The 16916-nt window shown below is 54.6% G+C and overlaps 1 protein-coding gene across 1 annotated transcript; it reads left to right on the top strand.

Annotated features, from left to right (window-relative positions):
• The first annotated feature begins 473 nt into the window (after nucleotides 1-473).
• On the top strand, nucleotides 474-14088 carry Grk1 (G protein-coupled receptor kinase 1). The gene is made up of 7 exons (XM_074044614.1): nucleotides 474-1172; nucleotides 2318-2445; nucleotides 3676-3833; nucleotides 4678-4761; nucleotides 10561-10685; nucleotides 12091-12292; nucleotides 13481-14088. Exons 1-7 carry the CDS (start codon nucleotides 474-476, stop codon nucleotides 13777-13779), a joined length of 1695 nt encoding a protein of 564 aa, XP_073900715.1. The 3' UTR covers nucleotides 13780-14088.
• Nucleotides 14089-16916: the final 2828 nt, after the last annotated feature.

Genomic DNA, 16916 nt, shown 5'->3' with positions numbered 1-16916 from the left:
TCCCTCCAGACCTGAATCTCTTGAGGAAACAGACAGGTCTCTGTCTCCTCTGCTGAGGGGTGACAGTCTGGAAGGAATCTGGTGCCCTCCCAGGGGCCCGGGGCTTGCCCTTCCTACAGGAACATAAAGGTAGCCCCAGGAGGAGGGAGCCAAGCCAAACCCTCTGTCTAATCTGATTTGGAGTGGCTTAGAGGATTGTCTTTTTCTGGCACCTACTGGTCACCCCTGTAGTGTCCTCTGTGACCTCAGTGGGATTTAGCTAGATGCTGTGTTAGCCCTGGGTTCTCTGGGGTTTCCCAGCGGGTCCCCAGGCATCCTTGCCACAGCTGGGACACTTTCCTTGTCCCACAAGGACAGAAAACAGGCCATAGGCCAGGGGCGTTGGAGCCAGGCCTGCTCTGGCTGCAGGTGCCGCGGGCTTGGCTTCAGCTTATGGCTTCTCATGCCTAAAGTGGACAAAAGGCTGCGTCAGGATGGATTTTGGGTCCTTGGAAACGGTGGTGGCCAACTCTGCTTTCATCGCCGCCCGGGGCAGTTTTGATGGGAGCAGCACCCCATCTTCCCGGGACAAGAAGTACCTGGCCAAGCTCCGGCTGCCCCCGCTGTCCAAATGTGAAAGCCTCCGAGACAGTATCAGCCTGGGGTTCGAGAGCATGTGCTCAGAGCAGCCCATTGGCAAGCGGCTCTTCCAGCAGTTCCTGAAGACTGACGAGAGGCACGTGCCAGCACTGGAGCTCTGGAAGGACATTGAGGACTACGATATGACAGACGATGACCTGCGGCCACAGAAGGCACAGGCCATTGTGGCTGAGTACCTGGACCCCCAGGCCACACTCTTCTGCAGCTTTCTGGATGAAGGCACTGTAGAGAGGGTGAAGGAGGGGCCAGCCGGGAGCCAGGACGGGCTCTTCCAGCCCCTGCTGCAGGCCACGCTAGCACACCTGAGCCAGGCCCCCTTCCAGGAGTACCTGGACAGCCTGTACTTCCTGAGGTTCCTGCAGTGGAAGTGGCTTGAGGCCCAGCCGATGGGCGAGGACTGGTTCTTGGACTTCAGGGTCCTGGGTAAAGGAGGCTTCGGGGAGGTGTCAGCCTGCCAGATGAAGGCAACTGGCAAGATGTATGCCTGTAAGAAGCTGAACAAGAAGCGGCTGAAGAAGAGAAAGGGGTACCAGGTAGGCTGTGCAGTGAGCTGACAGGATGCTCTCGGGTTGCAGGTGGGCCAGGAGGCTGGTGGGATGGAGGGTACCTGCCAAGACACCTGTGGAGCTCTGCACCTCAGCTGCCTCATGCTCCCCTGCCTTAGGAGCCTCCTGGGTCTAGCAGTCCTCGGCAGGGTCCTAGTCCATCTGTCCGTACATCAGGAGCAGTTTAGGGGAAGAGCTCCTTGTGGGGAGCTCTGAGTGTGCACCCTGCTGTCTGGAAACCTCTCCCCACAGCCTTGCTTGCACTGTGGCCAGACACACAAGGAATTGAGGCAGGACTGCCATGGCATCGTTTACTCAAGGCAGAGCCTGTCTGAGACGCTGGGTGCAGGTTTTCCAGGGAACAGGAGGGAATGGGAGGCAAACACAGGCTGCCTACCTTTTACCCACCCCACACTGGTGCCAGAGCGTGCAGCAAGGACAGAATCACTGGAAGCTGCTTAGTATCTGAGGGGTACAGCCCTGAGGCAGCCCCCGCTGGAGGTTCATCAGTGCTGACATCAGGCTGGACAGAGCCCATCGTCACAATCTGTGGGCCCCTGACCCTTTGGTGAAAGGTCAAATTCGGGTGCTAATAGCAATGGCTGAGTGGAAGTGCCTGGCAAATCGAGGGCATCCTCACCAGGGACCGCAGGGTTGGAGTAATAATGCTTCGTGTGACCTACCAGTGTCTTTTAAAGACCAGCTTTGTCAAGATGCAATTCACACCCCAGGGTGTTCACGTCTAACTGCGGTGTTAGTGCAGCCAGTAGAGTCTCTCTGACTTCAGTACCCTGAAGGGACGTGGCGGGCAGAGTGAGGTCAGACTGCTGCCTTGTCCCTTGCACAATGCGCACGTCACAAGGGCTTCGATGGAGAAAATGGTGAAGCTGGAGGATGGAAGGCAGATCAGGGATGGGCGATGGCCCATGGTGGGTCACCCGCTTCAGCAGACCCCACCTCTGCCCCGAGTGAATTTGCACGTCCAGTGTACTCTGAAGCAAGCACCTGAAACGCCTTTTTAGGTTATTTTAATTATTTTTGAAAACGTCTTGCAAGTTTGTCCACTGGCTGCAGGCCCCTTGCCACAGTGTCCTGTCTGTGGATGACCTGGCACCCAGTCCCTTCTGCTCCAGGGCGCCATGGTGGAGAAGAGGATCCTGACCAAAGTGCACAGCAGATTCATAGTGTCTCTGGCCTATGCATTCGAGACCAAAACTGACCTCTGCCTGGTGATGACCATCATGAACGGAGGTGACATAAGGTAAAGGCTGTCCATCATGTGGGGCTGGAGCCCTGGGGGGCCTGGGACCTACTGAGTGTTCCACATCCCTGTGCAGCATTCATGAGGTATTTGGTGGGGGGACGACAGTGGGTATGAGGTGCTGTGGACGGGTGTGGTGGAGCAGGACATTGCTGCGGGTGAGGGCCTTGGATGAAGAGGTGGGAGACAAAGATGAACGCCATCAGTGCCCACTCCTGGAGGGACAGAGAGCTGAACTGACTGTCAACCCAGGAGTCTAGCTTGCTCACTGCTGGCAGGGGAGGATACCACGGTTGGCCCTGACTCTGGGCTTCGCCTCACTCTGGGGCTGGCCCTGGGCCTCCAGAGAAGTCAGGCCACCTGCTCTGAGAGGGGAAGGAGTCACTTGCCTGTTGGGTGACTTGCTTGCTCTTTGCTTCAGTTTCCTGATCTGTAAAGTGGAGGTAAATAATAATCCTAAGTCCAGAGGTGTTATGAGGACTAAGTTGACACAGGCTAGACCCTTGGGTGCTGGTGCATGTAGGATTTCACCAAAGGAAGCCATCGTCACAGAGGTACTGGGCCTGCACACCCTTGTCTGCCTTCATTCCATCTATACTCCTCAAGCGTCTGGAAGCCTGTTTTCCACATGGGCCAGACACACAGCCAGTCCGAGGTCCCCAGGAAGGGTCCCTAGAGAGAGGCAAGGCTGTGAGAAGGGCAGGCGTGCTGGCTTGTGCAGGAGGACATGTGCGGCTCTTTCCAGCAGCATGGGTTGTCTTTCAGGCTCCCGTCCATGCCCACCCTCCCTGAGGTCACTCATGCCTCCCGGCTGGTGGGCTCTGATTCTCCGAGAATTGTGAGAGTGGCCAGCATAGGAAGGGACAGACATTGTGAGAGAAGGGACTGTAGTAAAAGCTGCTGCAAAGGTTCAGGGTTGGCCAGGGCAGCCGGCATGTCAGAGACTGTGAGCGCTCGTGCTGGTCCAGCCTCCATCAGCCCTATTCATCCCCGCGGCTGCCTTACAGTCAGGAGGCGAGGTGTACACAGGGTGAGCCTCTTCTCCCTCTAACGTTGTAGGGTGTGGGACAGCTGAGGCCACCAGCAGTCACTTGGGCTTCTCCAGATGGATGTGGAGACTGAGCGATTGTGTTCTGTGCCGACACAGTGGGCTTCGAGGCCCTCGCTCTGTGTCTGGGCTTTACTCCCCTTTCGCCCTGGCGTGAGCCTCCCTGCTGTGCTCTGCCCCAGGTACCACATCTATAACGTGGACGAGGAGAACCCCGGCTTCCCAGAGCCACGTGCTGTCTTCTACACGGCCCAGATCATCAGCGGCCTGGAGCACCTGCACCAGCGGCGTATTGTCTACCGTGACCTCAAGCCGGAGAACGTGCTGCTGGACAGTGACGGTGAGGACTGCGCCGGGGCGGACAGAGGCGGTTCAGCCTTGCAGGCTCTCGCAGTTTAAGCCGTTCTTGATTTCCAGCCACTTTTGACAATTGTTGCAGAGGCTCTGAGGGACAGGGTCGGAGCTGCAGTGGGATGCAGGTGCCCAGGACCCTGCACTGAGCAGAGCTAGCAGTTTGCGGCCATGGCAACTGAGCCCCTGGACACACACTAAGGCTGTGGCTGCAGTGCCGGGAGACAGAAAGTGGAGGAGGAAACCAAGTCCCAGTGCAGCCTTGGCTCTGCGGCCCTTGGTCAGGCCAGGGAGTGTGTGTGCATGTGTGTGTGTGTGAGATGTATATGTGCATTGTATGTGGAGTGTGGAGTGTGTATGACGTATGTGTGTATGGTGTATTTGTGAAGGGTGTGAATATATTGGCCCACATGTGTGTGCATGGTGTGTGTATGTGTGTGATGTGAGTACATGGAGTGTGTACATGTGTGGTATGACTGTGTACATGGTGTGTGGTATGTGTGCATGGTGTGACTGTGTACGTGGTGTGTGGTATGTGTGCATGGTGTGACTGTGTACGTGGTGTGTGGTATGTGTGCATGGTGTGACTGTGTACGTGGTGTGTGTACATGTGTGGTGTGACTGTACATAGTGTATTTGTGTGTGGGGTGTGTATATCGGTGTGCATGGTGCATGTGTTTGTACGTGGTGTGTGTGTATGTGTGTGATGTGAGTACATGGTGTGTGTACATACGTGGTGTGATAGTGTGCATGGTGTGTGGTGCCGGGCCCTGGGCTAGCCACGCACTTCATCTGTGGAGCTGTGTGTGACTCTAGTGTCTGTTTGCTTTCAGGCAATGTCCGAATTTCTGACCTTGGACTGGCAGTGGAGCTGAAGGAGGGGCAGAGCAAGACCAAAGGCTATGCAGGGACCCCAGGTGAGGCCTGGGAGCAGCAGCCAGGGAGGCTCTGTGTCCATCCTCTCTGCAGGGGCCAGAGGCAGCAGTTTCCCATGGCCTGGGAGTGGAGGTTGTGGGGAGCGCTTCCTTACTCAGAGCCAATAGCACAGTCAGGCTGCACCGTGCCTGGTTGTCCCTGCGGTCACAAACCCCTCCCTACCTGAACAGTCCTCTGAGTTCCCTGACATGCTCTCTGTGGTGCCTTGTCGGGGTGGGTGGCTGGTCCTACAGACTGCAGCAGTTCTCTGTGCCTCAGCAGAGCAGGTTTATCTAGTGTACCTGATAGTGGGAGTTGTGTCACAGAACCTTGGGGTTAGGGACACATTTCAACTGTGCACACTCAGCTTTTTTTTTTTGGTGGTACTCAAGTTTGAACTCAGGGCCTACACCTTGAGTCACTCACCAGCCCTTTTCAAGATAGGGTCTCATGAGCTATTTGCCCAGGCTGGCTTCGACCTGTGATCCTCCTGATCTCTGCTGGCTCACACTCAGCTTTAATAAAGCCCTCATGAGCATCCACCAACATACAGTGTGTGCACCTGTGCACAGCATGCATGTATATGTGTCTGTGTGCAATAATATCTGTGCGTGCATGAACAAGTATGCATATGTGCACTTGCATTTATGTGTGGACATGCACACACGTGTGTTTTGAAGGTGTATGTGTGTGTACACATGGGTGTCTTTGTGAGCGAGCATATGTACACGAGCATGTGTCTATGCATGTATGCACCTGTGTGTCTGTGTCTGTGTGCCTATGTGTAGGCATCTCTATATTCGTGCACACATTCATGTCTTTTGAGCATGTGTGCACAAGTGTCTGGATGTGCATACATCTGCTTGCAGGAGTGTCTGTGTGCACACACGCATTCCTATGCATCTCTGTATATATTTATGTTTGTGCATGTGTGTACTTGCTTATGCCTGAGTGTGTGCATGTGTCTGTGTGTGTGTGTGTGCATGTGTCTCTGTATGCATGCCCAGTTCATGTCTATGTGCACGTGTGTGTGGACACACAATGTGCACACATGTGCACACACGTGAGCTCTGCGATGTGTAGTTGTGCACGTGTGCACTGGCACACACGTGTCTGTGTGTATTGTGTGAGTGGACTCACACATGTATGTGTGACTACATAGACACATGTATTCTGCTTCCCATCCCATTCACCTCCTCTCATCCTCCCTCAGGCAGGGAAGAGGCAGTACATGCAGAGGAGAGAAGAGACCTGAGTCAGGTGAAGCGAGTGCATGCCCCAGGCCTATTGTTAGTGCTGTGTGACCCTGGATGATTTACTTAACCTCTCTGAGTCTTTGTCTCCAATGTTTTCTATGCTGGCTTATTGTGAGGCTATCCTGTGGCCTGGCACCTGCATTTTAGTCCTTCTCTCCACAGTCTGGATGGCTCTGTGTGTTCAGGCTTGTTTCTTAGGTTTTCCTTCTTCTCCTGGGCTCTTTTGGTTTTGGAGAGCACTGAAGTTGGGATTTTTGAAGACTGGCAATTTGGATTTTGTTTTGTGTCAAAGGATCCCTGGTTCTTGTGCTTCCAGCACTGTCAGAGACTGTCCTCACTGGCAGCCTGATTGAGGGGAAAGGCCTCTCAGGATGAGGGATGAGGGCTGCTTCCCCTCTGGTCCGAGGGTGGATTGGACATTGAGCTCCTCACATGGATGTAGCTCTCGTTTGGGGCTCAGTAATCAGTGTGTGATGAAGGCCCTGTGCAGACCGCACAGTGCTGGAGATCTGAGAAGATGGTTCTGGAAGCAGTTTGGCCTGGAGCCATTCCACAGCCTAGAGAAGCCTTGGCCAAACCTGCTTTTCATGAGATAGTTCAAGCCACACTGTGTCTGCAGAGGTGAATGAGGCCTTCCCTTGAATCTCCACTGTCTTCACCAAGTCCTGATCTGAAGAATTTGCTTCAAGGGTAGAAACGGACCCAGCTGTGCACTGAATGTGAGGCCTGCTGGCCACTAGAGGGCCCCATTGTCTTCACTGTGGCCACAGAGTCACAGATGGACTCGGGACTCTGGTACTTCTCCACCCTGTGCAGCAGGATCAGGCTCTGGCTGAGACCTGAGCAAGTTGCCAGAGATGCTGGAGTCAGGATGCAAACAAGGAAGCTGGGGATCCTTCAGGATCATTCTCCCCTCTGCAGCCTCCCAGCTCAGGCTCCACCTGCAGAGCAGGAATCTGTGCCCCCTTTGCTGTTACTGTTGCTGCTGCCAATGCCTGGAAGGAGGGGTTATCACTCTTCTGTCCTCCAGCCAGGAGGGGGTGAGTCAATGACAGAAGAAGCAGTAATCCACTCACTTTCTCACCCAGTAACACTTGTGGGCACTGGCTCTGCTGCAGTCTCTGTGGGAGAACCCACCATACATGGCGCCACCATACAGGTGCCATGTCCCTGTAGGGCCTGGAGTCACAGCCAACATGTGCCCCTGTGCTTGGGGTGGGAGGCAGCTGAGGTGTCAGGTGCACCCTTCAGGAGGAGAATGTGAGGAGAAGAGCTTGGGAGAGCAGGCTATGCAGGGTTGTGTCTGCCCTGGCAGTGTGAAGGGAAGAGCAATGCAGAGGACCAGCAGCTGGGTAGGGACCACCCAGGCTTTGTGTTTGTCCCAGTGGCATGACCGAAGAAGTAGCTGGAGAAGGCGGTTCTAAATCCCAATCCCAGACAGAGCAAAGGAGCTGCAGTAAGGAGGCCAATCATGAGCCTCACTGAGAAGGGACTCAGGAGGCATCTGGCTGTTTTGGAGTCAGGCCAGGCAGAGGAAGGTGAACCCCTGGGGTACAGAGGACAGGGGTGAGATCAGTAACAGTCTAGAACAAGTGACCACAGGTCGGCTTGTGGTGGGCCCAGCCTCTCCAGCATTCCACGGTCTGGCTTACCAAGAAAGAGCCCAGGCAAGGGAGCAGAGCTTAGCACCAATCTGGTGAAGCCCTTGCAGCAACCCTGAGCCCCAGCACATGTATCATTCCTGTTCCCCCTGAAGTCCCAGACAATGGCGAAGGGATTGCACTAACAGCAAACCCCGGCATACAGAGGAGTGGACGGGTGAGCTCTGGGGGAGTCCAAGCTCCCAGCACCAAGCGCGCCTGGAAGGGACAGGAAGGCTGCTGACCATGGGACACCTGCTGGCTAGCAGTTGCATCTCCAGGCCCGAACCTCCCTCCGAGGACCCGGCAGAAAGCAGAGGCTCATTGTCTGGAGAAGACGCGTGGGCAGCGTTGCAGGATGGGAGCAGCGTGACGGTCAGCTGTCCCAGCCCTCGGGCCGCGCGGCTCCTGGTAGGTGGAGGCCAGGCCAGGTCCGAGCTCCCCTCTGCGTATCCGACCAGCACCCCGGAAAAAGCCGGAAGGTGATGATGCAGAGGCCAGAATAAGAGAACCCAGGAAGACTGCCTGCAACACCCCTGTCTCAGCCCCAGCCCTGCTCCCGCCTCACCTCCCCGGTAGCCCAATCCTGTCCGTAGCCCCGCCCCTTCCACGGCCCTGCCCACAACCACACCCGCCCCTCCCCAGCCCCGCCCCGTCCGCGGCCCCGCCCACACCCCGCCCCCACCAGCCCCGCCCCGTCCGCGGCCCCGCCCACATCCCCGCCCCCGTCCGCGGCCCCCGCCCACATCCCCGCCCCCACCAGCCCCGCCCCGTCCGCGGCCCCGCCCACATCCCCGCCCCCACCAGCCCCGCCCCCGTCCGCGGCCCCGCCCACATCCCCGCCCCTCACCAGCCCCGCCCCCTATAGCTCCACCCCAGCGCACAGTCCTGCCTGTCCTTGGGACAACCCCCACCCCCACCCCAAGCTTGCAGCCCTATGCCCAGAATCTGCCCCATTCCACCTTGGACAGAAGACAGGAAAATGTGAGGCGTCACTTTCTCAAAGTGAGAGGAGACATTGTGTCCATCTGTAGCCACAGAATTTGACAAAAATGAGCATCCAAACAGCTTTAGAAAATAAGAAGTATGGCAGAAATGAAAGGGAAAGAGTTGAAAGACAAACTCAAAAGAAAGTAGATCAAAGTACGAAGTGATGGAACGCAGGAGAGGCTCACAAGAAAGCTGAGGACTGGTCCAGAAAGCCCAGCATTTGAACGGTAGTCACACCAATTGTCATGACCACACTGGACTGCAGTGGGTCAGGAAGATATCTAGAGGCACAGCAGAATTTCCATTCTGAAAACACCCTCTCAGCAGAGCACAGATCCCAGAGACACCCCACGAAGAGGACACAAAAACATCCCACAAAGAGAGCTAGGGACGCTCTCTCACAAGGTTCAGGGGTCAGGTGGTAGTGGCTTTTCTCCCAAAGAAATACCATGGGGGAGAGACAATAGAAACATCTTAAAAATCCAGAGAGAAAGGAAGGGCCTAGGACTTCACCCAGACAAACCATGGGTTCAATGTCAAGGCAAAAGAAAGGAATTTCAGATAAGAAAGTCCTCAATAGTGAGCACTGCTCCCTTCCCAAGAAACCTCGACCGAAATGAAGAAGCCCTCAGGAAGGTGGAGAATCCAGGGTCAGAACAGAGAGACAGGGCTTCAGGACACAGGAGCGTGCACACTTGTCCAGACCAGAGCAGGAAAGGTTCTGGAGGACTCTGCTGAGGTGACATTGATAACATATTTACTGTGTCAAAACAGGTCAGAGATTAGTCATCATAGAACGTAGCGTCAAATTGGTGACAAACACCCAGGAAACCAAGAAAATGGGAAAAAACAAAAGAAACCCAATATAATCTGTGAAAAAAATACATTGACAAGGGGTGACATAATTGCAGCTTAGTTTTTGGGCCAGTTGGGAGTGAATTTGAGCCCAATGTTGATGGCCTGCAATGACCTGGAGGGAAAAGGTTATAAGCAGGACACTGGGGGAAATGGCCAGTAGCTTGTCCTCCAGAAGGGATACCATCAGGGAGCCCACAACTCCACAGTGTGAGTGTGTCATCTGGAGGTCCAGAATATTCAGCAAGAGAATGGCGGCGAGGGAACCAAGGTGGATGGTCAGGACAGTCCTCTGTTGTGGAGCTGTCTGGTTCTTCATGTGTGAACAGACTGGCTTTGGAGGGTTTGCCCTGAGCTGGAGGGCAGTGCAGTGACTGGGAGCTCAGATGCTGCCTGGGGAGCCGGGATTCGAGCCCCTGCTTTTAGTACCTGTGTCCTGAGCGAGTTGTACCACAGAGAAGCCTCATATTCCTACTCCAGGAAAGGCTTCTCTCTCTGTGTTGAGGGCTGAATGTGATAAGTGTGTAGCTGAATGTGGCAAGATCACGAGGGGACTCAGCTGCAGCCAGGTACCAACAGGTGGATTGTGTCATGAGGGGACAAGGTCTCCTTCCTGGTGAAGGTGCAGACCTGCCTTGCCAGTGTCCCCAGGTTTCAGCTCCCCAGCACACACCCGGGTGTCCACGGACTCTTGAGGGTGCCTGGCACAAATCCTGCTTTTCTGTCCTTGCAGGGAGACAGGAGTCAGGAAGCCACAGCAGTGCCAGCCTCACCTGCCTCCCTGCATGTGTCATGCACACACCGTTTTGCTTGTCCTTGAGGTGTCAGAAAAGGGGAAGGAGACTTCACATCATGCCATGTTGGGAGACATTTTTGGTTGTCATAGCTGGGTGGTGCTATCTACTGGGTGGAGGCCGGGGATGCTGTTTTCTGTCCCCAGACATCAATGGTGTTGAAAGTCCTGGGGTGGTGGCCATCAGAGCATCCGTAACTCTGGGGCAGGGTAAGAGCTGTGTGGAGGCTGCTGAGGCTCTTCACTGCAATGTATTCCTGCTGGCAGGCTTCATGGCCCCTGAGCTCCTGCGCAGTGAAGAGTATGATTTTTCTGTGGACTACTTTGCCTTGGGGGTCACGCTGTATGAGATGATCGCAGCCAGAGGACCCTTCCGAGCACGGGGAGAGAAGGTAGGCACTGCCCAGCAGTCTCTGCAGGGATCCTCCTTGGGGCCATGGTGTGTTTGTCCCTTAGGCAGAGCTGGTGTTAGGGTTGTGCTGAGGATCAGGTGAGGACTAGGTTGGGGTTTTGCTCCTGTGTGGTGTTATGTCTCGAGGGTGACCTTCCTGGCCCACTGGAAATGTGAACAGGCCTGTTGGATCCTAAGACCTGTGGGTGGAGCTGGAGGGGTTTTACCTCAGAGTGAGCAGGTGGCAGGAGCTAGTGAATACCTCCCAACTGAGAGCTTCTACCCTCCATGTGCAGTGTTGGTTTCTCCCAGGTCTTCCAGGGCAGGAGGTGGGGGACTCACCTCACCACAGCTCTGGACAATGAGCAGTGTTCAGGACAAGAGAAGCTGGGACCATCCCAAGCCCCAGCCAAAGCAGGTCCTCAATTTCTGGGGGCTGCCAGGTCAATGCTGTTAGAGACATGGCCAGGGCTCCCACCCCTGGGATGGCCTCGGTACTCCTTGTTTCACAGTAAGCTCCTCCCCCGCCCCAGATGCCAATGCCTTGCTGCCCACCACAGGCATGGAGCTCCCCGAATGTCTGGGAGGGAGGTGGACATCCGGTGCTGTGCCCCCTTGCTCTCCTCACGTCTTATCTGTTGCATGTCCCTGAGTGTCCCAGGCTGCCCCTGGCTCTCTGGCCACCTGAACCACAAGTAAAGTGAACACGGGGAGGCGCCAGTCCCCTACTCAAGACAGTGGAGCAGAACTGGCTTCTTCTCCATAGACAAAGCTGATAGGGAGCTCGTGGGCCTGTGACTGAGGAGGGCATGTAAGGAGGTCTCCTGCACAGCCCAGTGGGAATGGCATCCACCTGTGCTGCTTTTAGATGCTGCCCTGTCCCAGTCCAAGCTGTGGCTGTGTGGAGGTGCTGGCCCTGAACTCACAATCACCCCTCTTCATGCCTGTCAGAGGGTGACAGAAGTGTTGGCTGTGACACTGGGGCTCCATGGGCACCAGAGCCAAACTGACCACACCACTCACTTACAGGGGCCTTCCTGGTCTGGACTGTCCCTCAGTAAAGCTGACCAGAAGTAGATGGGTAGAGTGGGACTGCAGAACCAGACACACTCTGCAGCATAACTCTCACTTCTGGTTTTTCTTCTTTTTGCGATGGAATATTCTGTAAAGGTGTCAATAACTCAGCCAGAGTTCCCTAAAAATACCCTGTGCCCAACTGTGGCGGCTGGGGTTCACCTTGAGGATTTCATTTCCTTGTCTCAGGGTCTGAGTTTTTCCAATGCACCTGCCTGGGAAGGCGCACTGAGACGCTGAGGCATCTCCACCCCGGCCTGAGGGTGTGAGGCTCCAAGGCTTGGCCTGGGCTCTCAGGGGCTCCAGTGATGTGTGTGCATGCTGCCCTGCAGGTGGAGAACAAGGAGCTGAAGCAGAGGATCCTCTCTGAGCCCGTCAAGTACCCAGACAAGTTCAGCCAGGCCAGCAAGGACTTCTGCGAGGCACTGCTGGAGAAGGACCCTGAGAGACGCCTGGGCTTCCGAGATGGGTCCTGTGATGGGCTTCGGGCCCATGCCCTATTCAAAGACATCAGCTGGAGACAGCTGGAGGCTGGTATGCTTCCCTGAATGCCCTACCCTGTCCAGAGGCCATAATGTCTGCAGAGCAGGGGTGTCCACGGTACCCCAGCTACTTTCTTGCTGTCCACCAAGCCCACTGTTCATCTCCAGTGTGCCCAGGACTGGGCTTTAAGGTCAGACAGGGACACATGGGGAATATATAGGCCTTGCTTAGAACCGAAGTTCCAGGACATCTGTGTCTCTCTTCCACACTCCTGAGCTCCTAAGGGGCCCAGAATCCAAGTGAGGCAAGGTCTGTCTGTCTGGGAAAAGTCACCCACCCCACGGTGTTTATCAAGTTGTAAGCACAGGATACTATGTGTGCCTGTGTGCCTGTGCACACCTGCAGATGTGCTTGCCCATGTGTACAAGGGTGCACATGTATGTGTGGGAGCCTGTGTTGGTATGCCATTTAAAGTATGCTTGTACATGTGTGTTGCTATGTATGTGTGTACCCATAGGTGTGTGCATCTGTGGGCCTGTGTGTTTGTATATGTAGCTGTGTGTCTATGTGTGTGTGTCTGTCTGTGTGTCCTGTGTGTTCTGTGCGTGTCTGTGTGTCCCCTTTGTGTCTGCATGCCCTTGTGCACGTGTCTGTGTGCCATGTGTGTGTGACCCTGTGTGTCCTGTGCATGTCTGCACATCCTTGTGTGTGTGAGTGCTCCTGCATGTGTGTCTGAGGGCCCCTGTGTATGTGTATGTGTGTCCTTGTATGTGTGTGTCTGTGTCCCTGTGTGCTTGTCTGTGTGCCCCTGTGCATGTGTCTGGGTGTCTCTGTGCCTGTGTGTGTGTGTGCGCTCCTGTGCTTGTGTATGTGTGCCCCTGTGAACGTACCCATGACAGGAAGTGCAAGACACAGCCAAGCCCTACAGGAACCTGTGGGTGGGTGATAGAGTTAGGCAGCCTTTACAACAGAACTACAATCAGTTACAGTGGGAAGGGTCTGAGGAGAGCATAGGGATGAGGGCTGAAATGTGTTCAAAAAGATTTCCCTGACTTTGGGAATCTCCTGCTCCACCCATCTGATACTTGCCCACCTGACTGTGTGGCCTGGGGCTCCTTAGGGACACTGGCTTTCTTGCTAGCTGTTGAGAAGAGCAGCTTGGGCCTCTATTTCTGCAGAGTCTAAGTGGGACCTTGACTTACCGTGTGCATCTGGTCTGTGTCTTCCGTGTCTTCACAGGAATGCTGATCCCTCCGTTCATCCCGGACTCCAGGACTGTCTATGCCAAGAACATTCAGGATGTTGGTGCCTTTTCCACAGTCAAAGGCGTTGTCTTTGACAAGGCAGACACAGAATTCTTCCAAGAATTTGCCTCCGGCAACTGCCCCATTCCCTGGCAGGAGGAAATGATTGAGACGGGCATCTTTGGGGAGCTGAATGTGTGGCGTCCTGATGGGCAGATGCCAGATGACATGAAGGGGATCACTGCAGGGGCAGCGGCCCCTGCATCCAAGTCAGGAATGTGTCTGGTCTGCTAGCCAGGAGTCCTGAAAGAAGCAGGGGTCCAGGCTGGGTAAGGAAACCAAAGTGTGTGGAGCTCATAGAGACGGATACAATGTCTGACATCAGCCTGGATGGTGTGTGTAGGCAATGGTGTGGTCAAAAACCCACCATGACCCTTAACATCCCAGGGAAGACCACTTGGTGGGAGGCTTGCTCCCCGTTCCTTCAGAGGCTGGTGAACCACAGCCCACAGGTGTTCATGCACCTCTGAGAGGGCTGGAATCAGCACCCACCCCCACTGTCCTCATCTGGCCCTGGCCTCCTCAGCCACCTGCACTAGCTGCCATCTGCACTCTGAGGACTTGCACTCAGGAACGTTGAGTCCTGCAGGGAACAGGAAAGATAGAACCACCCTGGCCTTAGCTGGGAGTCCCTGTCCTCCCCCAGCCCTGCCCTCAAGGAGTGGTGGTGACATCTGCCTCAGATGGCCAGCATTCTGTCCTCAGTCAAAACCACCTATGGTGGATGCCTGAGTCCTCAGACTGTCCCTGAGCCACCAACTTCTCCCTACCTCCTGGGAAAGGTGACCTGCAACCAACAATAATGATGGACGATTGCTGGCTGCAGCCAACACTGACCCAACAGCGCCATCTGGTTAGCACCCTGGAAGGGAACACAAGTGTCCCCTGAGCTGTGGCACAAACACCTGTCAGGAGCATGTTGATAACAAATCCCAGGCCACTGTGCTGTGGAGGGTTCCAGATGTTTCTGTAGCGGTATCTTGTGCACTGGAGAGCGATGCTGGACCCTGAAGCAGTCCCCCAGAGGGACCTTTGTCTTCTCTGAATGGCTGACACTGTGGAGCCTCAGGATGCTCTGAAAGGCCCTTGGGGCGATGACCATGCCTCCTGGACCATGATCTGAAACCCTTGGGCAGCTCCTGGCAGGCCTGTGACTGGTGAGCTTGTGCTGTCTGCAGGACAAATCACCTGTTGTCTTTCCTCTGCCGTTCCGCTCTCTAGAGCTCAAATAGTAGTTACACACTTTACTTCACCGCGTTGTGGAGCGAGAGAGAGTCCACTGCTGCGTTTCTTGGCTCATCTTAATCTGCTCTGGGTTTAAGGCCCTGGGCAGGTGAGCAGTCTAGTCCCAGGCTTCACTGGGATCCAGGGGTCTGGAAAGGGTGCATTTAAGCAGCCGCAGCTATGTCGGTAGAGACCTGGCCCACATCACTGTATCGGCTGCCTGGTGCTCAGGGTGCTGAAGGTGGGGCTCACACAGGCCGACTGCCAGGGTCTCTCTGCCTCACCTGTGCTCGGGCTGCAGACAAAATACAGGACATCCAATTGATACTGAATTTCAGATAAACAATTAGTATTTGTCCAGTGTGTATGCCATGCAATATTTGGGATATACTTCTACTGTAATACAGTCATTGTCTATCTGAAATTCAAATGTATTAGGTGCTCCGTAGGTGTTTCTTTTTCTAAATCTGACAAGTGCGTTGCAGACAGTGAAGACCTGGGAAGTCAGCAGCTGTTCCATGCACTTGCAGAGGTGCTAGGACAAAACCATAAAGCAACTCTGCTTTGGCCGTGCTGTCTCTTTGGGTATGATTAGGAGAGGTCTTCTCTTATCCCGGCTCACACAGGGAGACATGTTTCAAGGCTCAGTCAGTGAGCACACAGGCGCTCAGTCATTCCATCCCTGGTTCTGGATCCAGCATGTGCTGGCCTCACCCATGATGCCCCCATCACTCCCCCAGGCAACTCCATTTCTGCCTGCAGAAACACTGTAATCACATCCCAGAGCAGTGACCTCAGTGTGTCTAGCCTGTGTAGTAGCACAGCTCACACAGACTGGGGTTCAACTCCCCTTGTTAGTTGGGCAGGTGGCATCTGAGTGGAAGAGGGTGAGTTAGTGGCCCTGGGCTCTGGGTGGGAGCTTCTTCAAGGGTCTTTGAGGCCGTCTGCTGTGGTGGCCTCTCGGGCACATCCCTCTGCCCTGACCCACAGATGTCCTGCCTTTCCACTCTCCCTCCTCAGCTCTAGGACTTATAGCCTCCAAGGTTGTAGACTCCATGTCCTGCCTGGACATTGGCTCCTGGTGGCTGCAACACTCCTGCTGTTTTTCCAGCAGCCAGTGTCCTGCCTTGGCTCATGGTCTCTCAGGAAGCAGATGGCAGAGGCCAGCTGCCCAGCTGTCCAGCTTCAGGAGGCTCATGCACCTCTTGGGGAGTCTGGATGGCACTTGCACCAGGCCTGTGCAAAGACCAGCTTGGGGTGCTCTGCAGAGAAGCTCTTGGTTCCAACCTTTTTATCCTGTGTGGGGAGCCGGCCACAGGGTCCCAGAAACCTGCCTGACATCCCTATGAGGCCATGAATTTGTTATTTCAGCCTCTGATATCAATCAGCTCATGCCCTGGCAGATACACAGTGAAAAGGGTTTCACTTCTGTCCGCCCGGTCAGGGGGCACGGAGCTGTGGTGAGATTGTGATCCCTTCATTTCGGTAGTAATCTAATGATTCTCAGCCCCCAGAGGCACCCCTGGGGGTGCTGCAGTCAGAAATGACTGCACTATGACTTTTGTTTAATAGAAGAAAATGCAATTTTTATTCAAGTAAAAAAGGATTTTAAAAAGCTGAAAACAAAGGGGCAGATTCTCTGGATTGTGATGTGTATTACAAGTTGCATTCTTTCCTTCAAAATTACACACTCATGTATGTACCTACAAATGCACACATGCATGCACACACCCTACTCATGTGCACACCCCCCATACACAGCTCTACACATCTGCATACAGCTCTACACACATGCACACATCTCTATACACAGGCACCCACATCTACACACACGCACACAGTCCATACACACATGCACATGTCTCTACACACATGCATGTATCTCTATGCACAGGCACACACCTCTACACACATGCAAACACTCATACACACAACTCTACGCACATGCACACACTTCTACACACATGCACAAAGCTCTACACACCTGCACACAGCTCTACACACATGCACACCCCTTTACACACATGCACACATCTCTACACACATGCACCCACATCTACACACATGCACACAGCCCATACACATATTTACATGCCTCCACACACATGCACATATCTCTATGCACAGACACACACCTCTATACACAT

Source organism: Castor canadensis, chromosome 10, assembly GCF_047511655.1.
Source record: "Castor canadensis chromosome 10, mCasCan1.hap1v2, whole genome shotgun sequence".
In the NCBI taxonomy this organism is placed as follows: domain Eukaryota; kingdom Metazoa; phylum Chordata; class Mammalia; order Rodentia; family Castoridae; genus Castor; species Castor canadensis.
The sequence above is the reverse complement of the archived record's forward strand: the minus strand, read 5'-3'. Positions and strand labels throughout refer to the sequence as shown.